At 51.5% G+C, this 27,167-nt stretch overlaps 9 protein-coding genes across 9 annotated transcripts, besides 14 other annotated features; 5 read left to right on the top strand and 4 right to left on the bottom strand.

The window, feature by feature from the left end:
• Nucleotides 1–75: 75 nt before the first annotated feature.
• Nucleotides 76–99: a microsatellite.
• Nucleotides 100–386: 287 nt separating this feature from the next.
• On the bottom strand, nt 387–1,994 carry ACLA_021090 (clathrin-mediated endocytosis regulator UBX3; the record flags this gene model as incomplete). Its single annotated transcript, XM_001268826.1, has 2 exons — nt 387–1,796; nt 1,860–1,994. The coding sequence occupies 2 exons, from the start codon at nt 1,992–1,994 to the stop codon at nt 387–389; spliced, it is 1,545 nt and encodes a 514-aa protein (XP_001268827.1).
• Nucleotides 1,995–3,111: 1,117 nt separating this feature from the next.
• Nucleotides 3,112–5,728, top strand: ACLA_021100 (PAN-complex poly(A)-binding subunit PAN3; the record flags this gene model as incomplete). Its single annotated transcript, XM_001268827.1, has 6 exons — nt 3,112–3,424; nt 3,480–3,586; nt 3,689–4,210; nt 4,285–4,429; nt 4,484–4,639; nt 4,701–5,728. 6 exons carry the CDS (start codon nt 3,112–3,114, stop codon nt 5,726–5,728), a joined length of 2,271 nt encoding a protein of 756 aa, XP_001268828.1.
• Nucleotides 5,729–6,297: 569 nt separating this feature from the next.
• Nucleotides 6,298–7,932, bottom strand: ACLA_021110 (fasciclin domain-containing protein; the record flags this gene model as incomplete). The annotated part of the gene is made up of 2 exons (XM_001268828.1): nt 6,298–7,011; nt 7,099–7,932. The coding sequence occupies 2 exons, from the start codon at nt 7,930–7,932 to the stop codon at nt 6,298–6,300; spliced, it is 1,548 nt and encodes a 515-aa protein (XP_001268829.1).
• Nucleotides 7,321–7,370: a microsatellite.
• Nucleotides 7,343–7,370: a microsatellite.
• Nucleotides 7,705–7,729: a microsatellite.
• Nucleotides 7,933–8,866: 934 nt separating the features above from the next.
• Nucleotides 8,867–9,411, bottom strand: ACLA_021120 (putative small nuclear ribonucleoprotein (LSM7); the record flags this gene model as incomplete). Its single annotated transcript, XM_001268829.1, has 3 exons — nt 8,867–8,994; nt 9,047–9,118; nt 9,189–9,411. 3 exons carry the CDS (start codon nt 9,409–9,411, stop codon nt 8,867–8,869), a joined length of 423 nt encoding a protein of 140 aa, XP_001268830.1.
• A 137-nt stretch (nt 9,412–9,548) lies between these two features.
• Nucleotides 9,549–9,587: a microsatellite.
• A 248-nt stretch (nt 9,588–9,835) lies between these two features.
• Nucleotides 9,836–9,861: a microsatellite.
• Nucleotides 9,836–9,862: a microsatellite.
• A 1,089-nt stretch (nt 9,863–10,951) lies between these two features.
• Nucleotides 10,952–10,975: a microsatellite.
• Nucleotides 10,952–10,976: a microsatellite.
• A 392-nt stretch (nt 10,977–11,368) lies between these two features.
• Nucleotides 11,369–11,418: a microsatellite.
• Nucleotides 11,373–11,419: a microsatellite.
• A 484-nt stretch (nt 11,420–11,903) lies between these two features.
• Nucleotides 11,904–13,974, top strand: ACLA_021130 (Zn(II)2Cys6 transcription factor domain-containing protein; the record flags this gene model as incomplete). Its single annotated transcript, XM_001268830.1, has 2 exons — nt 11,904–12,519; nt 12,593–13,974. 2 exons carry the CDS (start codon nt 11,904–11,906, stop codon nt 13,972–13,974), a joined length of 1,998 nt encoding a protein of 665 aa, XP_001268831.1.
• Nucleotides 13,523–13,558: a microsatellite.
• Nucleotides 13,920–13,951: a microsatellite.
• Nucleotides 13,975–14,047: 73 nt separating the features above from the next.
• Nucleotides 14,048–14,073: a microsatellite.
• A 966-nt stretch (nt 14,074–15,039) lies between these two features.
• ACLA_021140 (intradiol ring-cleavage dioxygenase) lies at nt 15,040–16,219 on the top strand (the record flags this gene model as incomplete). Its single annotated transcript, XM_001268831.1, has 3 exons — nt 15,040–15,276; nt 15,367–15,848; nt 15,949–16,219. 3 exons carry the CDS (start codon nt 15,040–15,042, stop codon nt 16,217–16,219), a joined length of 990 nt encoding a protein of 329 aa, XP_001268832.1.
• Nucleotides 16,220–16,384: 165 nt separating this feature from the next.
• Nucleotides 16,385–20,226, bottom strand: ACLA_021150 (putative TGF beta receptor associated protein 1; the record flags this gene model as incomplete). Its single annotated transcript, XM_001268832.1, has 3 exons — nt 16,385–17,329; nt 17,386–19,988; nt 20,067–20,226. 3 exons carry the CDS (start codon nt 20,224–20,226, stop codon nt 16,385–16,387), a joined length of 3,708 nt encoding a protein of 1,235 aa, XP_001268833.1.
• Nucleotides 20,227–21,635: 1,409 nt separating this feature from the next.
• ACLA_021160 (potassium channel family protein) lies at nt 21,636–23,795 on the top strand (the record flags this gene model as incomplete). The annotated part of the gene is made up of 3 exons (XM_001268833.1): nt 21,636–21,949; nt 22,008–22,146; nt 22,200–23,795. 3 exons carry the CDS (start codon nt 21,636–21,638, stop codon nt 23,793–23,795), a joined length of 2,049 nt encoding a protein of 682 aa, XP_001268834.1.
• A 498-nt stretch (nt 23,796–24,293) lies between these two features.
• Nucleotides 24,294–26,789, top strand: ACLA_021170 (CCAAT displacement transcription factor COY1; the record flags this gene model as incomplete). Its single annotated transcript, XM_001268834.1, has 4 exons — nt 24,294–24,429; nt 24,500–24,667; nt 24,723–25,576; nt 25,635–26,789. 4 exons carry the CDS (start codon nt 24,294–24,296, stop codon nt 26,787–26,789), a joined length of 2,313 nt encoding a protein of 770 aa, XP_001268835.1.
• Nucleotides 26,790–27,167: the final 378 nt, after the last annotated feature.

The raw sequence follows: 27,167 nt of genomic DNA on the forward strand, positions 1-27,167 counted from the left end.
TGCCGCATCATCAGCCATCGAGATGATGCAAGTATCTCAGCGCTTCCGACCAACTGCTCCTCATCCCAAGATGTGGATAGATAGATAGATAGATAGATACCCTCATACAATCTCTCTGCTCACCAGGATGTTCAGTCGTAGATTGTCATTGACCACACTTTCTCATTGGCTCAGTATGGCGTTGCCGGCTAATGTCCCGTCTTCCGTAGATCTACCCGACGGGACGGGTCTGAGCGACGGGTGCACGGGGGGAGACTACCTTCCTACTCGAACGACACCAGCACGTGCAAGGCGAGAAAAGGTAGAGCGACATCTACTACAAAGTCTGCAATAGCCGAGGATTATTTGTCCATGTCCATGTATAAGTAGTACAGATCCAAGTCCAATCATGGTTCCTCCTCGTCGCTGTCATCCTCAATCGGCTCAACGAGAAGATTTCCTCCACGCCCAATCTTGTCGCGAATAGTCCCCCCAGCGGCAACTTCATACACCGTCCGTGGCATCGGAGACACCAGTCGGAATCCATATTGATGCGCAAAGCCGTCGGGCTTCTCCGCCCCAACCGGCTTCTCCTGCCCCTGTGCCTCTTGCAAGACCTCGTAGCACTCGACAAAGGCGTAGAGCTCCTCGAGATCGGCCTCGGGCGCGAATTTGCGAATAACTCGTTCACCGGATGGTAGCCGGATGCTGATGCGAATCGCGTCCTTGACATCCGCGCCGGGCTCGTCTTGGATCGACTGCGCCCGCCACTGCTTCCATTGCTGAAGATCACGGATCCGCTTCTCCTCGGCCGCTTGGCGATCGGCCGCCTCTTGTTCGGCCCGTTGCTGAGCGGCCTCCGCTTCCCGCCGTTGTCGGGCACGCTCCCGATCAATAGCCAGCGATCGCTCGTAGGCTGAATCTTGTTGCTCTCGAAGGCTGCGCGAGGCTTGTTGCTCGGCGCGCGAGGCCCGAAGGCGCTCCAGAGCCTCTTTGTGCTGTGTGATAGCGGTCCGGAGCTTCTCCACGAACTCAGACGGTGACGTCAGTCCGGAGATCCTACAGACCACGGACATAGCAGTCGAGGACACATTCGGGGTATGAACAATGGCAGCCGCAAAGGGGAACTTGGTGCACCGGAGAGAATTAGACACTTGGTAGGCCTCAGAGTCCTGCACGTTGCCTCCCCACACAAGCACATCATTCTGGGGGTCATTGACGAACTCGGTGACCTCCGGCGAGAGCAACGTGTCCCGTACCCAGCGGTTCGTATCGTCATGCTCAGGGGACAAAAGAACCACAAGGAGAAACTTCAAATCCCGATGGGCTTTTTCCAACGCCATATTGTATCCATTTTCCAAGAATCCAATCGAGTTCGACCGGTATTCCTCTTCAAACTCTCGGATGAACCGGGCGGCCGTATCCTGGGGTCCCAGAGCCCGGCGCCCGGTGGTATTCCGCCGTGCACTCTGCAAAGCTGGGTTGACGGTGGTATTCAGCAGCCGAGGTAAGAACGGGAATAACGTGCTGAAGAGTCGAAAGGAGCCGCAGAGTAGCCGGTATATGAGGTTGAACGGAGTGAATAGTAGAGCAAGTAAGAAAGGAGGCCGGTAGGCAGTCTGGTCTTCGGGCTGAGTGGTAATATGAGGGGCCGGTTCAGAAGTTTGAGCTGCCGGAGAGAATCGCGCGGTCAGGTCATCGCTCATAAGATTCTGGGTTTGACGGCTAGGTCGGGGGGGCGGCGGGTTGTTGAGAGCGGCACGAGCTTCTTCTAGAGGATCCGGCGCTTCCCCGTCAAAGAACTTAGAGATGGCAATCTTTGCATCAACGTGTCAGCATCCTCAGCCTTGATCATCCAGTCCATCAATCCTCATGCATACCTGCACATTCCATTCGGACCGGCGCAGCAATGGGATCGCCTCCGATGGCTCCTGTCCTGTTACGGCAATGTAGGTCTCAAGAGCAGACTTCTCGCTGTCAGACAGCTGAGAAATATCCAGCCCTGAGGAGGACATGGTCAACGAAAGTCGTAATCCATACAATCCCAGGATGGAAGTGGTGCGATCTGAGGGAAGTGTAGGAAGCTATCACGTGTGGCGGAGGAGGAGGACACTATGTCGAATGCGACTGCAAATTTCGGGCACACTACCAGACGGTAATCGAGGTAATCTCTAGCGATAGATTCGATGGTAGCAGCGAGATACACGATGAGAGTGCAAGAACTCAACAATCCAGCTGATGGATAGACAGTCTAGCTGTCCTCTTTGAAAGCTTCGTCATCGCCGGGTTTGGGACCTTGGCGCCAGAAACGCGCGCCTGCTGCGGATATTGGCCCGTGCTCCGCGCATCGGAGAGGTCAAGGTCAACTTGTCGAGTACCAATCGACGTTTCCCCTCTCCACCCCCCGCGGGCTCTTTCTTCCTCCGAGTCGCCTTGCGAGTCACTGCCCTTCCATTTCCACCATCCGTGGTGTCGATATTGTCTCGATGCCTATCGTCTTTGAATAGTGTTGGCCATCGCCTGGTATCGCTTGGTTGTACTCCGTATAGGTCCAGCTCTTCTTGAGGTGGGGATCTCCGGGCCATCTGTCTGTTCTTGGTCTCCCGTGTGTTTTGCCCTAGTGGCATCCGACTCCATCTATCAAGTGTCTTGGCTACGAGTACGAAATATCTTTGCTTGCGATCAATAGAGGAATGTGGTCTCACCTCGATAAATCCGGCCGTCCTCCTTTCCTTTATTTTGATTCAATGGAGATTCCTCTATGTTGATCCCCGCTTGAATCTGGATTGAAACACACCATGGCTTCTGCTGGGAAGCCTGCTTTGGACGACTCTCGACGCGGGACGGGATCCCCAAAAATGAAGGCGAGAGGTTAGTCTGCTTCACGAAATCGATTTACTATCTTCTTCTTGAGAGACATGGGTCAGGTTAATGCAGCACGAAATAGCTGACACGACGCGTCCTTCCCTCTTAGAGAATGCGAAAGACACTCTCTGTCGCAATGTCACTATCTACGGTCGATGTCGGTATGAAGATAAAGGTGCTGCGATTATCCCTGGTTCATAATGCGTATATTGAAACTGCGAGCTCATCTAACCTTGGTATATCGCCTCGAAGGGTGCGCTTTCAACCATGACCCTCTCAAGGTCAACTCGGCATATCAGTTTGACAGGTTGGATTTCCTCACTCCGAAACCTTGCCGCTTGCCTCCATCTGCGTCGGGTAGTCAGATTCACGTTTGTAGACTGGACGATAGCTTACACGGAAACTATCAATCACAGCAGTAAAAAGCGGTTCAACGTCGACTCCCCCAGCTTCACCCCTTCCCTTCTGCCATCGAATGGCTCGTCACCGACGATTTCATCAGCAACAATGAAGAAAATGGCTACGATATCCCCCAAAGCTGCAAATGCAGCTCCCTTTCAACCTAGAAGTGTCGCTTCACGTATGATTCAGTCGTTCCACAGATGAATCATGAACAGCTGTGCTGATTAAATCAGGATCCAATACCAGCACTCCTAATTCTCGACAAGAGAACATAAACCCCGACTGGACTGTAGCCGAAGTACAAGAGTTTGTTCCTCAAGGTTTTGACGTGGCACACATGGTAAGTCGCGCTTTCCTTCACAGCTTGCGAGTGCTATCACAATCACTGTCTGCTCGCCTACTCGTCATCCTCTCTGCTTTTGTCACACTATTACATTTTCAGCCTGCACATATGAATCTGTCTGAAGGAACAAGGTGTTCGTTGGAATCCGCAATGTTTTCGCACAGCAAGGATTTCTATCGCGCAAAGGGTGGGATACCTGTCTTCACGATGGGCACTGCTCCCACTCATAGCGGGCTGAATGCTCTTGCTGATGACTTTGACCCCAATGCTTCTCCTTTGCCTTCTACTTCCCCTTCATCGTTCACAACTAGTACTAGACAGTCCACTCCCAGTGAAGGCAACCCCATTCCATCTATGGTATCGGGTCATGTCTTCAGACGTCGAAAGCGCAAGCCTCGCGTGCGGTTTCCCATGGCTAACCCTTCTTTCCAGACTGCTCTACAAGGAAATGGGAATGGAACTATTACACCTACAAATGCGTTTGATCCCTTCGTGACAGCCTCTACTCCGCTTTCCGCTGGTGGTGCCGTCGGCCCGGTCCAGCCAAATCCCTATTCGCATGACAGCGCAGCACTTGGCGGTGCTGCCTTCTTCCCCGGTTCATCTGGCTTTCAGCAACCAGTGAGTATTCCAGTCCATGTCATACACGTGCTGTCTTCCTTTTTTCCGCAGTTCCTCTGACATCATGTCAACAGGTCCAATACCATATGTATGCTCCTATCGGTCCCCATAACCAGAACACATTGGGATACCAGCGAAACGTTCACGATCTTTTCCTTCCCAATGACTTTCGAGAAGAACTGCAGAAGAAAGCAGCGGCCACACTGCAAACTCTACCCAGTATGTGTTTTGGCATCAAGTCGGTGGCGTCATGTCAAGGCTAATCGAATCCAGACACCCAGTTACCAGCTCAGATCGACTACTTTCACTCTCTTGTCCCCTTAGATCTGAATCACCAGAAAAACGCGACTGTTTTTGGCTTTCCGAGTTGGGTGTACAAAGCACAATCCAGCAAGGATGGCAACTTCTATGCTCTTCGAAGATTGGAAGGTATGCAGAATGCCAAACTCTCATTAGTCTTCTTCGGTTGTGGATATTTACAACTTCCTAGGATTCCGTTTGACAAACGAGAAAGCTATCCGATCCGTACAGGCCTGGAAACGTGTATGCAATGGCAGTGTTGTTACGATCCATGACGCATTCACCAGCAGAAGCTTTCAGGACAGCTCGCTGATCTTTGTTACTGATTATTATCCGCTTTCGAAAACACTTGCTGAACAGCATCTTGGTACTGGTCAAAGATTCCAAGGCCGCCATAATGTTCACATACCTGAGCAAGTGTTGTGGGGCTATATGACTCAGATTGCCAACGCTCTGAAGGCCATTCATAGCAATGGACTTGCAGCGAGAATTATTGACGCAAGCAAGATTCTTCTGACTGGCAAGAACCGCATCCGTCTTAACGCCTGTGCAATTATGGATGTCGTCCAGTATGATAGCCAGCGGACAGTTGCGGACCTCCAACGTCAGGATTTGGTCAATTTTGGACAACTTATTGTTACATTGGGTGCTAACTCCCCCACTGTTATGCATAACCCAACAAAAGCTATGGAGCACTTTACCCGTGCCTACAGTCCGCAGATGAAAAATTCGGTGTTTTGGCTACTTAATGGATTGCAGAAAGACCAGGATCGGAATATCGACATCTTCATCACCGGCATATCGTCACAGCTAATGTCGACTTTTGACTCAGCGCTCCACCTGGACGATCAACTCACTTCGGATTTGAGCCGGGAACTCGAGAATGGCCGCCTTGTGCGCCTGATGACGAAATTGAATCTTGTGAACGAACGACCAGAATATGAGCATGACAGACAGTGGTCAGAAAATGGAGAGCGCTATTTCTTGAAGATTTTCCGTGATTATGTCTTTCACCAGGTGGATGCCCAGGGCGATGCTGTCGTCGATCTTGGTCATGTGCTTTCATGCTTGAACAAACTGGACGCGGGATCGGACGAAAAGATCACATTAGTGAGTCGCGACGAACAGAGTTGCTTCATTGTCAGCTACAAGGAGCTGAAAAAGGCACTTGAGTCATCCTTTCAGGCTCTGCTGAAGCCGGCAAGGAGGATGCATTGAGCGGCATCCTTAGAATGACCGGCAGCAAGCAATATTGTGTTTTGACGACGGCCGATTTATTTCTCTTTCCCGCAACGCGCTTTGCTATATTGATGTCGACGAATTGACAGATTGAATCACTTTCCCAATCGTCCCAAGGTAGTGACGATTGAAAGGGGGATATTGTACCACTGATAACACGATGAATACATGTCCTGAGCTGATGATCCTTGGCAGAAGGCGGCGGTTTCTTGAGTCGAGCATCGATTGCCTGCTTGACTGGAATTCTTGCTATGAGGAAGCCACGGCATATTATTGGTGGCATTGAGTCCAATGTACCTGGAAGGATTTGGTGTTCTGATATACAAATACACAATACAAGCAAAATTGAATAGAAAATATACTTGATTTCATCGATTTACCAGGAGTTCTCCGTATATTGCTCGCTTTTCTGTATCATTTGTACAGTGATCTAGATGCCTGCCTCCCAACGAGGGAATTTAAATAAAACTAGAAAGCAGGTATGTGCGACCTGAGACCCTATGAAATGGAAACGATGGCTACTGAACAAATATTCACTCATGGCAGATTTACAACTCAAATGTATGTCCCAGCATATCATCCAACACACCCACTGTATCTCGCTGCTTCTCCTGTTGTTGTTCCTGTTCCTCGTCCAACCAATCTCCAAGACGACTTTTCAGATCCTCCACGGTCAACTCATCGTCATGACCCGTCCAATTAGGCGCTGACCCATCGACCTTCCGGGGCGGGATCAAAACGTGGTCGACGACATGCACCGTGCCGTCCTTGGCGAGGGCATCCGCGAAGGCGACGCGCTGGAAGCCATTGATTTTCAGAGACGCATAGGGGCCGAAGCGGGCGAGGTCGACGGCGAGCTTGCGGCCGTGCAGGCGGGTGGGCAGATCAATGTGGGTGAAGCCCTTCACGCCGAAGGGCTCGATCTTGCCGTCTGCGGTGTAGAAGACGTCGGAGTAGAGGGTGCGGTTGGCGACGATGTGGTACTGCAGTAGGGCGCGGAGGTATCTCTCGCCGTGCGGGGAGAAGAGGAAGGCGTTGAGCTTGAAGCCTAGCCGGTGGAAGGCGGAGTTAGACGGGGCGAAGATGGTGCCGCCGTGGTGGTGCGGGGTGGCGGTGCCGTTGAGGGTGGCGGCGAGGCCGGTCTTGTGCAGGGCCAGGGTGAAGGTACTGAATTCAGAGGGGATGATGGTGAGGAGGGTGAGCGTTTCTGGGGGCGGGAGGAGGATGGCGTCGATGCCGTGGATGATGCCATTTGTGGCGCCCTGGTTTGGTTTGGGGTTAGTTTTAGGTTTCTTATGGTCAAGGGGTTTTTATCATCAATGTCATGGATGATGAGGAAAGGGACGTACAATGTCTGCGGCAATGATGCGGCTGTAGAAGTTCAGCTTGAGGCCCTTCCATCCCACGCGGACGGCCAGCCGCTGCGGAAGGTCGGGACCCAGGGTGGACTCGTTCAGAATCGTCGGGATGGTATGGCTGTGGAAGATGTCTGAAGCAGAGTAGCGGCCTGGTGCGGTGTGGTAGCGGAAAGCTCTGCCGATCACCTCCTTAGGAATCTTGTGGTGCTTATGGTCGTCGTCGTCGTTGTCATCATCATGGTCATGGTCATGGTCATGGTCATGCCTACAGTGGTGATGCGGGATCTTGGCAAAGGCCTTGTCGGTGGGCGCGAAGACGGTGTGGTTTGCCTTGGTGCTGTTCAGGAACTGGACGAGTTCATCGTCCTCGTCGATGATCTTGGCCAGGATGGTGGTGTACTTGCTGGATTTGATCAGCTCGTAAATGGTCTTGTTGAAGGACGGGTGGTGAGGCGGGAGGGGCCGACGGGGATGCAGATATTGGGGCAGCTGCCTGAGGTCCTTTGGCAGATTCTCTGCGTCGATGGGATACTTGAAAAAGTTGGTGATCCAGGAGGAGGCCTCGAAGGCGCTGGTCTGCAGTCGCTCGGTGTTGAAGGCGTCCGAGGCGGCGTCCGAGGCGGAGTCGAGGGCTTCATCCAGGGCGTTTCGGAAGTCAATTGCGACATCATGGATGGAGCCGAAGAACGATGGTGACTCCCTCTGGCTATTGCTATCCCTGTGGTGTGTATCGATCTTTGCGATATTACCGAGGACCTGCTCATCGGGGATGACGATGGCGGAGCACAATGAGAGTGCCACGGGCCAGAGATGGAAGAACTTCATTTCGCTAAGTTCTTTTATTTCTTTTGAGCGATCAAAAGGATCACATTGATTGATAGAGAAATCCAAAAACCAATATCATCTCAAATCCGACCATCCGGGTGCACTGTGCAACACTTAAAAGCACTTCAAGGTGGATGACGACGCCATGTGGTGGAATTGGTCGGAAGCGCTGACTGTCAAGTCGGCAGCCAGACTCCCATCGAACAGGGATGATTCCTTGAAGTTTCATGTTCATGTCCAATCGGTTTTCTTTTGGATGGAATTAGGATTCGAACCGCTGAACGGGACGCTGATTTTAGCTTTGGGCTGTGGAGGTTCCATGACGACAGCAACAGAGGCAATAGGGTGATGTAAGGATATGGCCACGCAGGTTGGCATCTAGCTGATAGTTGGTTATTGAAGATCTAGACTGACTCGTTGATATTGACACACATTATCTGATGGTGTCTGATACTATTAACGTAGATATGTAAGTTGACTGGGTTTGAGGTGATGGAGGAGTAGTTCGGCTGGAGACGACGATTATGCTGAGATGTTGGATGTGCTGCCTGAGGCATCTTCGTGATAGTGGAACTACAACGCATCCAGGTCTGTGAACCATGATAAAAAACGTACATGCATAAGATAGGACGGAGCTTTGCTTGTAGAGTTATTGAACTATTAATCCATTACATTTATCGTAGGTACTGGACTGGCTGGCTTCGTGGACACATATCAAGATGGGTTCGAGGCTCCCTCCACGATACACCTAAAGAACACCGTCGGTGACGCACAAGTCCTAAGTCCAAAGGGAGCTGATGGAGAAAAAGGAATATCAAACACCGCTAGCTGTATGTTGTGGCTCAGAGGACTCATGGCTCTTCTTCAGGAAGAGATCGGGGGAGGCATGTTACTGATGAAATCGGTTCATTCTTTTTCTGGATTTCCATGTCATCTATTCCTCTTGCTGTACGAAAGGATTGGCGATTTCCTCGCTGCCATCCGCAGGAGAGATGAGCACAATCAGAGTACCACGGGCGACAATCAGACCGAGGGAGCGGGTGGTTTCGTTGCCCTCGTCATCTGGTCATGCATTAGACAACCATCCCACTAGGAAAGGGTGGAAAGTACTTACCACGCATACTCTCCTTCACATCATCCAGCACCAAGTTCATCAGCTGGTCATAACCCTTGAGCATTCCGCTCACTAAGGGAAAGAAAAAAAAAAAGGGTCAGTTTAAAGAGAGACGGCGACAACCTTGATAGCAATTACTTACCCTCTCTGCCGCCATTGAACTTCACCTTAACCTCCTTATCCATATACTTGGACAGATCGAGGATGTTTTCCTTCTTGGGCTTCTCCTGCTGGTGCTGCTGTTGCGCACCGCCACCCGCACCGCCACCTCTGTGCTGGGAGGAGTGGGCACCGCCACGGCCGCCAGATCGATCGTGACCTCCGCCGCGACCACGACCTCCTCGGAACGAACCTCGTTCGGACATGGCTTGGCTAGCCTAGGGGTTATTATTTTAATTCTTTTTAATTTTTGTTTAATTGACAAGAAGTCGGGATGGGAAAGAAGTCTGGCTTAGTAATGATAATGTTAAAACAAAAAGATAAGGATAACCGAAAGATATTCAAAAAAAAAAAAAAAAAAAAAAAGTAATAGAAAAAAAAAGAGGGGGTGGGCGGAGAGACAGGATTTGGGGGGGGCACGGAGGGAGTCGGTCACGATGTCTGCAGTGTTAAGACCTCATGGACTGCTAGGCTGGCAAGGGAAGAGGGGCGTGATGTGATCCCACCACAGCAGTTTGGTCTAGACTAGACTCGGTGTGGGAGGGCAGAAGAAGACTGGAAGGGGGAGGGGGGGGGGGGCCAAAGAAGAGCTTACCTTAGGACTTTTCGGGGGTTTCAAGCTGTGTCAACTTGTTGTTGTTGTTGTTGTTGTTGTTGGGGGAGGGACAAGTCTGTATGAGGGATTTTTCCAGCAGGGTCAAACGTGGTGGTGGTACCTTGCTCTGTACACCGTTGGGGGCCTTGGGGGAAATGCCAATAAGAGTTAGTTGTCGATGATAGATAGTGATGCTGGTTGCTGTATGGAATACAACAGGTGGAAAAGTAAGTAAGTAGGAAAATTCGACCCAAGTCACTTGACAACCCTTTTTCTCCTTGAGTAACCGAAGTCACACAGCTGGGAGTCGCATACACCACCAATACCACCCGTGTATTTTACGCTATACCTCTTTAGTGGCTTCACGGCTGCGTCATGGAGGGAAATGCGGCAGGTGGGCGGTTGCTGATTGGATACAGCGGTGAGACTTAGGCAACCACCTATCTTGTGAAGTTGTGACTGAAAAGGTATTACGGGACTTGCGGTTTTCATACAACAGACGGCGGAGCGCAATTGCATCTATCAGCATATCAAGGGAGAGAGCGCTATGGATAACCGCCTAACCTGTAACCGGTTCTTCGTCGTATGGATGAAAGATGGGCAACATTTTCAAATACGAATAGATGCCCGCTCCTTTCCTCTTTCTATTAAGAAAAGTAACGATCAAGTTCAACACCCAATAATTAAAAAAAAAAAAACCTCTTCGGAATGTGACAGCAACAAGGAGCTCCAGTCGCGTCATCCCGACCCCGACGTGTCTGGAGCCGCCAGGTTCGTCCACCTATTGACTAGACTATGTGTATCGGCCGTTGCAAGGGGTCTGGCCAGAGTTGAAGGGCAAGGAGTATCTAACTATCACAGATCGGACGATCATCTAGCTAGCTACAATAGCTATTATTCATTGCATTATCATTATTATAATTATTATAGTAATAATGATAAGGGCTACTAGCCTACTACTACTTATTAAGTTATAATAATCCTGTCGATTATTCTCTGCTGCAAAGAAGCTTCTGATCTTCCCTGTCTTCCAAAAGTTCCCTTGTAGGTATTTAATCCTGGTAAGGTAATTACCCGTCTTTTCCGGTCTCCCGAGCCATACCGAATGGCCAGCGGAATAGCCCGGCGGGACTCCGCCCTCTCACACTCCAAGAGAGAGAGAGAGAGAGAGAGAGATCTGTACCTCAAGAGTGTATCTACTACTACCTACTATCTAAGGTAGGTTAGCGATAGGGACTGGCAGGAGAGTAGGTAGTTATCTGAGGTCACTTCGCGTCTTAACTACTGTTGACATCCCTGTTGCGGATTGATTTCCGATAGCACCCCCCCCATGTCCTAAACCCCTGGGTCCTGATACACCTACCTATGGCTGAAGTCCGAGGAAGTAGGACCCTACTCTGTAGTTATCTATCTTGGACGGCTTCCGCCATCCGCAGCATCTCCAACATCATTCCTCATTCTTCGTTTCTGTTGGCTATCCAGACGCTCCAAGCCTAGTCCAACTCCAACTCCCGTGTCTGTGACTACCCAACACCGGCTATTCAGCTCCGCCTCTCCACCACCCATCATCTCCTCTCTTCCTCCCTCTCTCTCTCTCTCTCTCTCTCTCTCTCGCTCTCGTGTATTATTCTTTCTTTGTCTTATCTCCCGTCCTGTTTTTAACCTCTTTAGTTGCCGCCATCCTCCGATCTCCCATTTCTTCACTTTCCTCTCCTAGTCTCCTTTCGTGACTTCTTTTTCTTTTCTAGTGTCCTGCATCCGTTCTCCCCTTCCTGACTGCCTTGTTTGTTTGGGGGTTCCTTATTACCTAACTCAAACAATTCCTTGCTGCCCAGTGGCTAATTTTTGAATCCGCACCTGAGCCTTATGCTCCGCCATCGGCGTCACTCTCGTCAACTTCCGTCGTCTTACTCGATCCGCTATTTGACTTTTTTTTTTCCCTCACTATCTAATAATTCTCTCTCGGAAATCCCCGAGCATCCCATCCTCCTCCTTGGTTTTTCCCTCTCCGATCCCGACTGCACACGACCTCATCATTTCATTTTCCCTTCCCTCAGTCGCCCTTTCCCATTTCGTTTCTAATCGATTCACATTCATATCCCGATGGAGTCCAGACCACCAGCGGCGCCAGAGCCGTCGAACAAACGGCCTAGGTCGCCGTCCGGCGATTACCATCCCATTGCCTCCAAGATCCTCAAGAGCCACTCAAACCATCTCCAGATCAACTATCTCGCGCGTCAATATCCGGATAATCTGCCTCTGGTCTCTCTCGATGATACGATGCCGGCCATTCTACACCTGATCGGCGAATATGACGGCGTGCTTCATCGCCATGAAAGCATCGCTGGTAACCTGGGCGCATGTCCTCTGGGACCCATCCTGATCAAGCGCTTCGAGCGCCTGTTCGACGGCCCTCCTCGGGTCCTCAAGTCGCACGGCAAAGACGCCACTATCACCTGGCTGGATGTCGTGGAGTTCGCCAAGAGCAAACCGGAACAGTTCAATCTAGAAAAGTCGCGCAACGGAGTGCGCGTCTGTCAGTTCTATACCAAGCAGTGTCGGGTTGAGATCAGCGAGGAGGATTTTGTGCTCATCGCGTCTGGAATGCCGCAGAAGATGATCCCGCCGCAACCCATTGTCGAGGATGAGGAGAAGGAGTTGGGAGCCCTGGAAATTCTGGAGAAGAATCTTCAGCAGATCATCCAGGTTGCCGATCAAGGTTGGTTTGCATGTTGTTTCGCGAATTCTGGCGCGCACAGGACTCAAGCGCTTTACTGACGCGTTCACTGTAGTGTCCGCTCGAGCAAGACAGCTTAACCATCGTCTGAAAAATCGTCGAACTGCCATTGTCACGCGCCGAGAAAACGATATTTCCCTGCAGTCCCACCTCCCACCACAGCAGCATCAACTTCCGCAACCGCAACCGCAACCGCCCCGCTCGCTCAGCCCCATCTGGCGTGATGTCGCCGGCGCGGTGTCCAACAATCCTTTGAACGGCAATCCTTCCTCCAACGCTCACTCACCCTCGACCGGGTTTGTCGCCGTCAATGCTGTCCGGCATGGTCCCGGAGAGCCTCCTGCGGAAGAAAACACGCTTTCGTCGCAGTTCATGTTCTCGCATTCAAACACCGACAATGTCACCATCATCAATGGAACGTCGATCAAAGGCGCATCTCCGACGACACGCGCGGAGTTGATGAAGAAGTTTTTCACCACGCAAGACCGCCAGTCGCGCAGCTACGAAGAGACCCCGGGGTCAACTAACCGGGGGTCGTCCCGGCCGCGGCCGAGAGCGTCGGATGCGGCTGACTACAACATGTACAACCCGACTCCAGCGACCGTCGCAATTCCCAGTACACCATCTTCGTTACTACCTCCACCCAAGTCCAACCATCTCGAAAAGGATGACGGGGGTCCGTTCAAGATGGAAATGGTTGCGCGCATGGAGGAACTGCAACGAGGGGAGCGCATCCTTCCCCCGTGCGATCGGTGTCGTCGGCTTCACATGGACTGTTTGAAGAACCTGACCGCCTGCATGGGATGCACGAAGAAGCATGCCAAGTGTTCCTGGAAGGACGTCCGCGAGGAAGAACTGCGCGAGTTGCGATCGGACGGCACTCCTCGCGAGTTTGTTGAAGGCACCCAGTCGAAAGACTCTTCCGCCGCACCGGCACCCACACCCGCTCCTGCTCCCGCCCCCGCCTCGGTGCCGGTGACCGCTGCCGCCGCCACCGCCGCCAACACCACCACTACCACCATGGCCTCTGCCGCCCTTACGCCCCCCTCCATGACATACACGCCGGAGCAGGACCGACCGCGCGAAGAGGCGAGCATCTACAACGCCCGAAGGGAATCCGCCCCGACCGGAGGACCTGTGACGGGAACACCAGCACTCAAGGATGCCACCCCTCGACGGGCGATGAGTGAGATTCATGGGAGTGCGATGGGCAACCATGACCGGCGTGTCGGTATCAATCGCAACAACGAGCCCTTGCCGGACGACGATGACCCGGACGCCAATTCCCGGCTCATGCAAGCCATCATGGACACGGTCGACCACCACGCGCGCGTGGCGGCTGCCGTCAAAGAAAACGGGCCCGAACCGCTCAACGGTGATCTAGACCGAGACCGAGACCGAGACCGAGACCGAGAGCGGAAGCTCGTAAAAGCCTGAATCCAATTGTTTCCACTCTCGCGCAGGATCTGAGCGGGCGTCTTGGATCCGATGTTTAAATTAGGTGGCTACCTTTCTTTTTTTTTTTTTTTTGTTTTTCCCCCTTTGATGGATTTGTACTTTTTTTGAGCGAATTCAGCGGATATCCCTGGTGTTTTATATTCGTGATGTCATATATATTCTATAAATTGATATTGTACAGCAAGTTTCTCTTCATCATACCACTGGAAGAATCGAAGAATATTTATATCAGTAGACAGTCTCAACCGGCTGGATAAGCAATTACCCGACGAATGATGGACCTGGGCGAAATAATGCCCCTGTGCTCACAACACTTGTGAGAGACACCCATCAACATGCTTGCTCTCCGCTAAATGATAGTCAATAATTGGTACTACATACCATCCACTGTCCATTCATTGACTCCATCTCCGTACTCCGTAGTCCGTAGTCATCCAAGAATGATGTCGGATTTACGGATTTACGGATTTGCGGATCTGCCTGAGGATTCGAGCCTGAGGCCGAAGGCGGTAATTCCGGGACAATGATTGGCTATAATTCTGACCGCTCCAGGCAGAATTCCCAAAGAGGAAATCCTGGCTGATGGCGCGGGGGGGATTTCCGAGCGCAATCCTGAAGATCAACGTCTGGGATCTGGTCTCCTTATGGCTCCAACTGTCTGGGAGACGAATAACAACGATCAATCGTTACAAGTCGATATCTCCGGAAGTAAGGCATTAAGCAATACAGCGGGGGTATTGCCGAGATCCTGCCATGCCAATGATGGCCCACAAACCTCTGCTTAGACGATCATGGCCGACTAGATATCCGTCGGCACCTCCAGTTCCATGCGGGGGATGTGGATGGAGTATGGGCTGGGCTCAGGGCCAGGAGTGATAAAATCGAGGGATCTCCGCCCCCCCCCCCTCCCCTCCCCGGTCACGGCATTTGGAGAATCCCTTTTTCTTTCTCTATTTTGTCAATACCTTCAAGATATCCCCCCCCCCCTCTTCCTCTCTTTTTGTTTCTCCTGTCTACGCTGTGTTTGTTGTCCGGTTGTGAACAATGGATCCCTCGCAGGTCAAGATCCCTCCCATGAAAGACCTGACGGCCGACAACATCACCGAGAACGTCATCCGGATCAATTCCCTCTGCGAGGACGAGCGCATGAAGTATGTCCTTGAGCGACTGGTCACGCATCTCCACGACTTCGCCCGCGAGACTCGGCTCAGCTCACAGGAGTGGATGACCGGCTTGACCTTCCTCAAGGAGGTGGGCCAGATCTCCTCCGATGTACGACAGGTACGTATTTCTACTTTTCCCGTAGCTGAGAGCTACAGCGCCATGCCGAAGAAGACGATATGAGAGAACTAACGCGCCCAACCCAAACAGGAATTCATCCTCCTCTCCGACGTCCTCGGCCTCTCCATCCTCGTGGACTCTATCGACCACCCCAAACTCCCCGGCTCCACCGAAGGCACCGTCCTGGGACCCTTCCACACCCATGAAGCCGAGGAAATCAGTCAGGGCGGCCTCATATCGCACGATCCCAAGGGCAAGCCCCTCCTCGTCGTCTGCACCATCAAGGACACCAACGGCAACGCCCTGAAGGACGTCAAGGTCGACATCTGGGAGACCGACTCGACCGGCCACTACGACGTGCAGTATGCCGGCCGCGACGGGCCAGACGGCCGCTGCATCATGCGCAGCGACGCCGACGGCGTCTTCTGGTTCAAGGCCATCACCCCCGTGCCATATCCCATCCCGCACGACGGGCCCGTCGGCAAGCTGCTGAAGAAACTGCACCGCCATCCGTACCGGCCCTCGCATATGCACTTCATGTTCCAGAAGGAGGGCTACGATCATCTGATCACGTATGTCGACGTCCCCGTCCCCGTTTCAGTTCCCGCAGCCCCATTCTTCCCTCTTGCCGTAGCCAAATGCTGACAACAGTAAAAAAAAAAAAAACAACAGGGCGCTCTACCTCCGCAACGACCCCTACGAAACCTCCGACGCTGTCTTCGGCGTCAAGGACTCGCTCATCGTCGACCTGGGCAAGGCCGGCCCGGAGTACGCGAAGAAGTACAACGTCCCCGAGGACCATGCCCTGCTCACCTACGACTTCATCCTCGTCACCGACCAGGAGACTGCCGACTTGCGCGCCAAGAACTCCAGGGAGGCGCTGGATAAGCTGGGGCACAAGGTGCGCATCGTCAATGGGTTGCCGGTGCCGGATTTGGATTGAGATATGCGTTATTATATACCTTTTTTTTTTCTTGTATATATTGGTTGAGTGAAGGGAGTTGTTTCATGAGTACTTTTATCTCTAGCATTATCATTAAGACATCGTAGTATATAGTTTGCAAATATACATTGATAGACCGACCACGAACAAGAAACAACAGATGCCTCAGGATCCGGTCTGTTCAGGAACCACCATATCCCCAAACTCACTCGTGTCCTCAACCACCTGCCCTGCGCCGGAAGCCAGATTGGCGTCCGGGTCCGCTGCACCCGCACCAGGACCGGCGTCTTTCAACCTCCTTACCCCCGAATCATCCTCAAGCCACGCCCCTGCCTTCTCCATTCCCGAGATATACTCCGCGCCCACACGTAGGCTCAGGCTCGCGCTCAGCGCCCGCTCAATGCGCGCCTCCCGCGTCTGCGAAACCAGGACCCGGAAGACGTGCGCCAGGAACCCGCGCAGGATATCGGCGCTCCAGTCATCGGGGACGAGCCGCAGAACTTCTGTGACGTCGAACCACGCTGCGAACCGCCCCAGCAGATCACTGGTCCGTTCGATCCGCTCCGAGATGTCTTGGATTTGTAAAAATTCGTCGAGAAGGTACCGGAAGAGCTCCGTCTGGTGTGCCTTGTCGGCCAGCTCGACTGCGGGCCCGGTGGAGTGGGCGCTGTGAGGCCCACCGAACAGGCAGTACCGTACTGCGGAGTCGTAGTCGCCGAGTCCGTGCGTCAGCAGGTGGAGGGCCTCCCGGTGCCGGCCTTGGAGGCCGTCCAGGATGACGGATTCCGAGACAAGCTCGTTCTGGAAGGGTTCGATCCGCGCAAGGACTGCGGGGATCGAGTATGTCAGTTTCGAAGGGGGCGGCATCGAGGAAAATTGGCTGCTGCTTCCGCCGCCGAGCAACTGCAGCAGCCGAAGCCGTGATTGCCACCACGGTTCCGACGGTGTGTTCTCCGTGATGAAGTTCATGTACGTCGGTTTGGGCGGTCGCAGCGCCCGGTAGGTGCTGTAAGACTCTGCGAGAGACTCTCGAGCGGCAGGTGAGGTTTCAAGGACCGACAGCACGGTATCTAGATAGTAGGAAAGAAGATCATCCGCATATTGGGTGTACTGCACGAATCAGCATCCGACGATGGGTTTAGTAAAACGACTACCATCGAACTTACATTCTTCGCAAAAACGAGGTGTTCCAAATACACCTGCACTGCGTTCGGCGCGCGCTCCTTGAGCACAGTCACAACATCCGCTGGCTCGAGTTTGACTCTGCTAGTGTTGTCTGCAAAGACTTGGATACCAAGGTCAGGGTTGCGTCCCGCAAGCCACGATCCGTATTCCTCAACAAGCTGCGCGTCTTTGATCTTGACCAGGTATCTGCGCATTTGAGCTTCAACACCTGGGCCAGTCACCTCTCCACCCACATCCTCCTCGCCTTCAATGATTCTTTGCCACGTCTTGAGAACATTTCGCGACATCTTCTGACTTTGATACAGCCGGCTAAGGAGGTAAAGCCGGTGATAACTCTCTAATAATGTTACTGCCCGGTCGAAGTTACCCTTCCAGGTGTCGACAAGCTTGTTTAGCTCTGAGCGGATCGATGAGACCGGGCTCTGCTCTGCTAGCAATATGGATTCCCGTTCCAGGAGCAGATGCAGGAGAGCCGCATCAACGCTATCGAACACATAGATCTCGTCCGTGATGCTGCCATAACCCCTCTTCTGCTGCCACGACAAGAGGAAGCGTTTGATCATGTCCAAGACTCCGGTATCAAGTGCACTCAATTCCTTGGACTGCTTTTCTGCCTTCTCTAGGCGTTGTAAGTAGATCTCTGCAGCCTGCGCCAGGCCGCCATGAGCCCAAATACCCTGCGGGCCTTGTAGAGCCTCATGTCGCAATTTTGGGATCAACAACAAGATGACTCGAGGATCCAAGCCTCCATCGATCAGCACCCGCTCCGTAGTATTGATAGCCGACTCATCCCTGGCATCTGAGCCCATGAAAATCAGATCGCCAAAGAGAAGGAGACTTGACTTCTGTTTCACAAAGTTTAGGCCTAGAAACTCAGCTTCTGAGCGCGGTTCGGCGACTTGGACCTGTTCAAATACATGCATAATCATGTCCCTCTTCAAATCTGCGTACATCAGGTCTTTGGATCCCTGGGCTTCATGCAAAACATCATTCAGCTGGGTCGTTAATGGATTCCTAACAACTCTCCAGATTCGATTGCCGGACCACAGTATTAGGCTGCTCTTAGTCTGACCCAGAGCCCGGGCAAATATGGCTTCTTCGTTGTTACGCTCTGCCTCCCATCCTCGTTCCGATGTTCCGTCCCCTTTCTTGGACCCTTCAGTGTCCGTTAGCTCTTGTGACTCAAAGAGTTCCTTCTCCTTCTGGAGCTGCTCGATCGATGCCTGAGTCCTTGGGTCTGTCGCCGGTATATGAGGAGAAAGAGAGGGTGTCTTCAGTCGAACCATCTGTAGTAATTTCCCCACTTCATCAATTTCGAGCTGGCTAGAGCTTAATGTATGGCAGATGCCCACAGGGCAAGACAGCACCCCTTCGGTGAAAGGTATTTCTACCCAACTCTTGGGATTCTCTTCTTCTCTTGGATCCACATCCCACGGTTGCACCTCTAGCCATTTACCGCATTTTCCTTCTTGCTCCATCTCTATGACCGCAAGAACAAATTCATCATGCGTGTCTCCAGGCGATTGCATCAGGTTGTTCTCTTCCCCTCTGTCAATGACAACTGATTCAGGGTACCTGTGAAAATTGAGCGTGCCTCGGGGAACAACGTCACCATCTAGATTGACAAACATCCCCACTCCTGGTTCTTTCTCTTCTGTTCCAGTAATCAACAAGAATTCTGATGGCGTCGGAGAAACGATGTGCGGTTTCAAGTGCGTCACGGTCTGTTTCGGCAATGCTGGAAGTGGCTTTTTGTCCCCGACAGCGCCAGCCTGTGGTTCCGCTGACTGGTTTTCGAATGATGTCCGTGGCGATGCGTTTCGACTCCGATCCTGCGAGATTGACCGTCGTGGAGTCCCGGAGTCGAGAGAAAGTTCGGGTGTCGCAGAGCGTGACCGATTCTGCTGAAAGGACGGCGGATTTGGTTGGAGCATTCCAACCAGAGTATTTGAGCTGGAGCTTCTCCCATGTGCGCCTCCGCTGTGCGGGGGCGGAGACGAAGCTGTAGGCATATCCTCCACATGGCCTGATACAAAGACTTCATTCGATGAGGAAATGGGAAATAAAGGTATCTTCTGTTGATGTTCCACCTCGAGCAATGAATAAGCGTATGAATCGGCCGCACACGCGATGCTTCCTCTTCGCGATGCCATGAGACAAGCAGGAAACTCGATGTTCCGAACGCGCCGAGCATCCTCGCCGATTCGCACCAACATCATTCTGCTTTGCGCCCCAATCAGAACCACCGGATTGGTGTTGTCATTGCCATCTGCATTCAAGTCTAGACCCCCAATCCAGCGACAATTGTTGACTTTCGTATTGCCAAAGGCTGGACTGAGCTCGGGCAGATGATAGAAGGTGACGGTCCCATTGCAAAGCACGCATGCTTTGTTGACAGAGGGAAGTAGAACAATTTGCTGGATTCCAGGATGTTTTGCAGCGAATTGGGAGTTCTGCGAAAATGGTATAGGCAGTCTGGAGGCTAGGATAAAGGAGGGTTCGAGCGACTTGTCGGACGGGTCCGGCGGAAAGCAGACGAAATGGAGGATCTCCGCAACGGAAGTGCCAATGTAGAGGTTATCATCTGGGACATAACAAGCATTTCAGTCATTCAATCAATTACCTCTCATATGAGTAGAAGACAGAAAGATCGGGTACTCACTCCAGTACTCGACACAAGTGATGTAGACATCATCAGCTGGCGGGTCCTCGGCGGTTAATGGCACCTGGTCTAACAAAGATCGAAGCACATAAGGAGCTGCTTTCTGAGCAGTAATCTTCCTCTTTTTTCGAGGGCCAATGCCATCATCTCCGGACACCATACTGAGACCAGCTCTGGCACGCTCAACACAAACCGGTCATGAACTCATGGATCGTGAGGGGAAACAACACGAGCATTGGGAGCTCGGCGGAGTTGATGCCTCAAAAAGTGGGCCTGAACCGGGGGACCTTGATGTGTCAGCAGGTGGAGCTCCACATGATTGATGCCCCAGGCATAAGTCTTCATTATCACTACTTATTGAAAGGCACACCACCACACCCATCGAGACTACTTGATAAGCGTTCTCTGCTTCTCGTTTAATGATGGGCACCTCTAGAGGTGCATACCACGCATCAATGGCATCCGGGAAAACGCCAGAATACGCAGGAGTTCGAATCATCCGCGCGGCACATGGACTGGATGCTATCTATTACAATGATTTTCCATGGCCGTGGCGCTACAGCAGGTACAAAGTGGCTTGTCAAAGACCTTGAGATTGGCTACTGTTGAAAGACAAATGTCCTATGCGTATTCCCTGATTGTGTACAGTGGAAACCGACCCTCAAGTATGTCTGATATCGCTTACGACGCATTGAGGTCCCTTCGAATACTATCTTAGCATGGTGAAATATATATTTCCAGCTAACTTAGGTGAAAGGATACCGCGAAGGTCATACTTTCTAGTATTTTAATGAGCTATTTTAGCACCTAAGAGTATAAAACCAGATAATAAAGTAGTACTGAAGAAGATCAATCTAGAGACCCTAATTTTATTCTATACACAGTATGTACAAGTATTAGTGGAGAAATAGAGTGTTAAAAAACCATGGGATACCTTTTAACATACAGAATATGAGCGCGTTGAGCCAGCCAACCATTCAGCGCTAAGCCTATTACGTTCGTATAATAATTATAGGTATTATTATTATAGACTAATCAGTATACTCCGTATTATAATCGGGCGGGTGCTGAACTCACCTCATTATACCGCCTACCTTGAATGGAGGGCGCTAAGCTTAAAATATTGTATAATTATTATACTATAATGTGCAGAAGATGTCTAATAATGATAAATGACCGTATGACGGATCGGGCGGAACGAATTAGAATCACTGCTGGAAGATCCTCCCCGCACATGTCCCTCTGTCACCTCTGGGCCCTTTCTCATCCAAGCCACAGCTGCCACTTTCGAAGATGGATAAATACGCACAAAGGTACATCCTACATTCCTTTCAAATCACTCCAAATTGGCCTTGGGGGTTCTGCTGAAGATTTGACCAACGTGAAGTATCTGCATTGATTCTAGACCACTATTGCAGCTGTTGTTACGACAGCCTACCTCATCAAGAGAGCGCAGCTCATACTGCCAGTGACGTCTAGCATTTTCAGATCTTCATGATGATGAAGCGCGCGGAATAAGATGTCTGGTCACCACTTTTCTGGTTACCCTAGTGGGACGCAAATACAGAAATGGATTCCCATGTGAACGAAAACCCCGACGACGCCGTCAATACCTATACCGATCAGGCCTCTGATAACTCCGATCAGCAATCATGGGGGCAATGGCTTCGAAGCCAATTCAACCCACGGCCTCCCGACGATGATGAGCCTCAAGATTGGTGGTTTGCCTCCACCGCGATTCCCCTTATCGCTGCTGCATCCGCCCCGCTCTCAAATGTTATGTCAATAGTTGCGTTGGTCATGCCATGGAGGAGCAATATCATTCATGACAAGGTAGATTCATTTGGAGACGTTGTACAAGTTGGCTTTCATGATCCTAGATGGTAAGAGAGGCGCCTGGGCGTATATTTTCGCTCGACTCAACGAAGCTGACCCTCGCAGGGCCATTGCACTGAATGCTTCTTCTCTTGCGTTTGGAGTGACCGGAAATGTCTTTCTACTATGCAACTTTACGCGAATTATACGTTATACAATAGCTTTTCCTGCGTCGATAATCAGCTGGTCATTGTCGACAATTTTAGTGAGTGAGGTGGTCTAGCCTGCTGAACAAGTTCTGACCTGAGAGTCGACCAGTTGATCGCAGCAACTGTTACGATGAATGTCTATGCAAGCCCAGTGCCGCCGGGGCAGGTCTATTCCCAGGCTTATTGGAGTGCCGTTATTTCGGCGGCCCTTCACTTCGTTCTCAGCGTCCTCTTGATGATCAACATGCTTGGCTACGTATTGGGGCATTATCCACAATATGCTGCTCGTACTGATAACCAGCGGACTTTGATCTTGCAGACTTTTTCATTTGTCGCCTGGCTCTTGGTAGGTGCTGCAATATTTCACGAACTCATAGACATATCTTTCGCAGATGCGCTATATTTCTCAGATATAACGATCTTAACTCTGGGATATGGCGATATTGTACCTATTTCTGCCGTGGGTCGAGGTATAGTCTTTCCCTATGCGGTAGTGGGCATTGTCATACTAGGCTTGGTGATCGGAAGCATCAATCAATTCGCCAAAGAAGTCCAATATGAGAATGTTATTCGGAAGCACTTCGAGCGAAAACGACAGACAATCGTCAGACATGCCAGTACCACAATACCCGACCATCATAGGGGCGCAGTACGAAATGCATCATACACTAGTGGGTTGGAAGGACCAGCGGAGATCGAATACCGTTCCCGTTCTTCGGACAGGCATCCGATGAAGACCAACATCGGCTCCTGGGCTCGAGGACTAAAAGGTCGGTCAAAACTTATCATCTTGAGAGAAGAAAAAGATCGATTTGATGCCATGCGAGCCGTTCAACACAAGACCACCGTCTTTCGTCGGACGTATAACTTAGTAATGAGCCTAATCATGTTCGGCATAGTGTGGAGTTGTGGTGCACTGGTTTTCTGGCGGCTTGAGGAAAATTGGACATATTTCGATTCCTTATACTTCGGGTTCTGTTCGCTTCTGACAATTGGATACGGTGATTTCACCCCTACTACCAACGCAGCTAGACCTTTCTTTGTGGTGTGGTCTCTCATCGCAATTCCGACCATGACCATTCTTATCTCAGGATTGAGCGACACCGTCGTTGCCTGGTTCAAACGAGCTACGGATGTCGCCGCGGATTGGACCGTCCTTCCCCAAGCAGCCAATTATAGAGGTCTCCTTCGAAGACTACATATGTCCTCCTTTGCTGGCGAACAGGGGGAAGAGAACAGACGAGAAGGGTTCACCGATGGTGACGTTGAACCAGGAAAGTCTCGTCATGGGGATGACAAATCCTCTCATCGTCCGAAATCTCTTGAAGAACTCGCTCAGGTTTCGACTGCGACGGATTTAGCCCAGCAACTTGCACTCGCGATCCAGAGAACCACCAAGGATGCACTCCAAAGCCCTTCGAAACACTACGGCTACGAGGAATGGGTCGAGATCATGAGCTTGATTCGGTTCACTAGTCCCGATCCCCACGGTATGGTACTACACGAGGATGATTTTGGTATTCTGGATTGGGATTGGATTGGGGAATCAAGTCCGATGCTTTCAGTACAGTCGGAGCCAGAGTGGGTCCTTGACCGATTATGTGAGAGCCTGATCCGCTGGGTGAATTATCAAGATCAAGAGAGATCTTCAGACCAAGAACAGGAGACCAACGTGGCTGAAAATAAAGAAGGGGTTCGTGGGTGAGAAAGAATGGAAGAGACATTGCACTCGCAGCTGTGCGGGAAATCGATTTCCATATCTCATCTTTCAGCGGTATTTCACCCACGTTGCAGCCTCATTGATCAATGTATATGCTAGAATCATACCTCGGCGATTCTCATTTAGTTAGCAATGACCGTGGAGTCTCGCATTGCAGTTTAGAAAATGAGATAATTGGTACAGTCAGGGCTTCAAGTCAGTATCCAGCTGTGATCGAAGACAATGCCTTCTAAAATTTCACCCTATGCTTCTTGACCAATGTATAAATTATTAAGTCCTCGGTCCCTTGTGCCTGAGGAGACCAGCTTACGCGTTCGGAACAACCATCAATCCGCTCCGCGTGTCAACTGTCAACGGTCTCCGTATCACAGATAAACCGCCCCGTTTAGTTGTTGCCTTGCTCGATAGAGAGCGTTGTTTGATTTTCGGTATCTGATGGACTTGGCCCTTCCATAGCGATTCCCGGGATTGGAGACACAAATCATGGATACCTTTGCGATAACGGAAGGCATTGTTCCCGAATCTAACAACCAAGATGGCCACGAGTCCGAAAATGCCACCTCCGAACAACACTTAGAGGGGGCCAACAAGTTTCAGCGTGCCATTGCGGCTTGGAGAAGTATGTCGCCACTCATCGCTTGCTGTTTATCTTTTACCTTGCCGGTACTAAAGCCTTGATTTCAAAATAGGTATCGATCTGAATACAACTGTCGCAAAACTAGATTCTACCGCCTCGGATATCGTCGCTCAGCAACGAGATGCGCTGGTCCAGAGAAAGGACCTTGCGCAAAAGACCAAGGACTTCCGGAAGTTGGACGACTCTTCCAAGCTCGCAGAATACAAGAGCCTCCTAAAATGTCGGTCTCGGTCTGAACAGTATCGATATCTGCTCCAAGGGCTAACATGCGACAGCGTACCAAAGCTTCATTGATCTCCTGACCAACCAAGGAAAAGCCTCGTCATCCGCGTTTCTACAGCTATATTCGTCACTATCGGAAGCTCCTGACCCTTATCCGCTTCTCGAAGCATCCGTTGACTCCCTCGTCCTTTCTGAGCAAACCGTACCCAAATTGACGTCCGAGAAAGAGCAATTGCAAGCATCCGTTAATCGTCTCACATCCCAGCTGGATGATACCGAGAAGCGACTCCAGGAGGAAAGGTCTGCAAGAAAGAATCTGGAGGACAACCAGGAAGCCAAGATCAAGGAAATTGAGTCGTCATGGTCAGCTGTCCTGGCGGAGAAGACGAATAACTGGGCTGCGAAAGAGAAAACCCTGGAGGAGAAGGTTGAAAATCAGGAACGCTTGCTGAAGGAGGTCAAGGCAAGCTACGAGGTATCTCAGCGATTAGGACAAGAAGATGATGGTGGTGACAGCTCCCACCATGGGGCGGCCGCTGCGGAGCTAGAACTTGTGTCTGCTGATTTAGAAAAAACCAGCCTGCGGCTTGCTGAAGTAGAGGCGCGGAACGAACAACTTAGGCTTGAGCTGGCTCAGGCTGTCTCGCATTCGTCGCAAACAGCACAGGCAACCTCGGTCGAGGATGATCCCGCTTATCTTCGCCTGCAATCAGAGAACTCTTCACTGCTGCGCAAGTTAGATGCCGCACGGTATGACCGAGATTCGGTGCGCCACACATGGGAGTCTAAGATTTCACAGCTTGAGAGACAAGGGTCAAAGGTCGCGGCGGAGAGAGATGAACTGCGGTCGCGGTTGGAAAAGACTGCTGACTACGAGGATATCCGTCGAGAGTTGGAAATGATCAAGGTATGGATTGCATCTATGAGCACATAGCGCTACGACGGGCTCGCTAATCCTTCTTCAGTCTATCGAGTTCTCTGTGGGCGACGGCGACGATGACGAGGTTGCGGAACTCGTCAACAATGACGCCGGGACCACTGCCAATGGTTCTTCTTCGAGGTCCAGGGATGGCTCTAAAAATACCAGTCTGGAGCAGCTGCTTCTGGCACGAAACAAGAAGCTCACAGATGAGCTGACTGTACTTCGTGTCTCACACCGCGATCTGCAAGGGCAACTAGAGCTTCTTCGGGAAGACCTAACCAGCACCAAGCAGGAATTGGAGAAATCTCAACAGCTCTCCACGACCCTTGAGAATGACTTACTCCGTGTGCAACAAGAGGCAGCGAATGCTTTCCCGTCTTCGGCAATGTCCGTGGCAGGGACCTATAGCTCAAGGTATCCCCACTCGTCTCGGAGGGGGGCAGTTTCACCGACCTCGTCAATCATCTCGGGCTTCGACCAGGCGGCAGCATCCGCCAATACAATGGAGTCTATTCGCGCCGGTGAGCCCGTGGGCGGTGGTTCAGGCCTTTTGCCCATGATACAGGCACAGCGAGACCGATTCAAGACGAAAAATGCGGAGCTGGAAGAGGAACTGTCCAAGCTGTACAGCACAGTCAAGTCCCTTCGGCAGGAGGTTGCTTCCCTTCAGAAGGATAATCTCAATCTCTATGAGAAAACGCGATATGTCTCCACGTATAGCCGTGGCCATGGGGCAGCATCCTCTGCCTCTGCCTATGCTAACAAGCCCAGCAGTTCGTCCGTCCATTTTTCGGCGGACACGCCTTCCGGTCTTTCGTTGGACCGGTACCAGACTGCATACGAAGCGAACCTTTCCCCGTTTGCTGCTTTCCGAGGTCGCGAGTCAGTGCGTGCATACAAGCGCATGAGCCTACCTGAGAGGGTCGTATTCTCTCTCACGCGCATTATCCTGGCCAACCGAACCAGCCGGAACCTCTTCGCGGGATATTGCTTTGCGCTTCATGTCTTACTTTTCCTGGTTCTGTATATGATGAGCTCCACGGAGATTGAGAGAAACAGCGGTGCCAGTCTAGGTGCTGCTGCTGCTGCTGCCATGGCCGGCGCTGGCGGGTCCGGAAGTAGCAGTGGCTACGGTGGTAGTGGTGGGAAGCTACACGGTGATAATTGGCAGGCAGAGGGTTTCAATCAAGTAACCTAATGGCTGCACCGGGCCTTCCATGTGAGACTCCCTATTTTTGGACTGGGCGTTTATGGAGTCGGGAAGATGTAGTTATCTAGCCGTCGTTATGGATATATTGCTTCACTGGCTATGTAGTATGTATTGATCTGGGTCTGTTATCCCGTGAATGGAGCATCTTTTATCTACGTGACCAGAGTGTGGGGATGAGCCATCACGCTTCCCTGCCGTCATGTGCTGTTTCCCATGTTGATGGGTATGTTTACACCTCAAGGGACGACTACAGGTCAGCCAAGTGCATCATTGACGTATGAGCAGCATTGTCGGTCCATGCACACAGGCCATTGTTGCTTATCTACTCTGTGCAGAGTGGGTCTGTTCCTGTGATACTACCTACTT

Source organism: Aspergillus clavatus, genomic scaffold (genome assembly GCF_000002715.2).
Source record: "Aspergillus clavatus NRRL 1 1099423829805 genomic scaffold, whole genome shotgun sequence".
NCBI lineage: Eukaryota > Fungi > Ascomycota > Eurotiomycetes > Eurotiales > Aspergillaceae > Aspergillus > Aspergillus clavatus.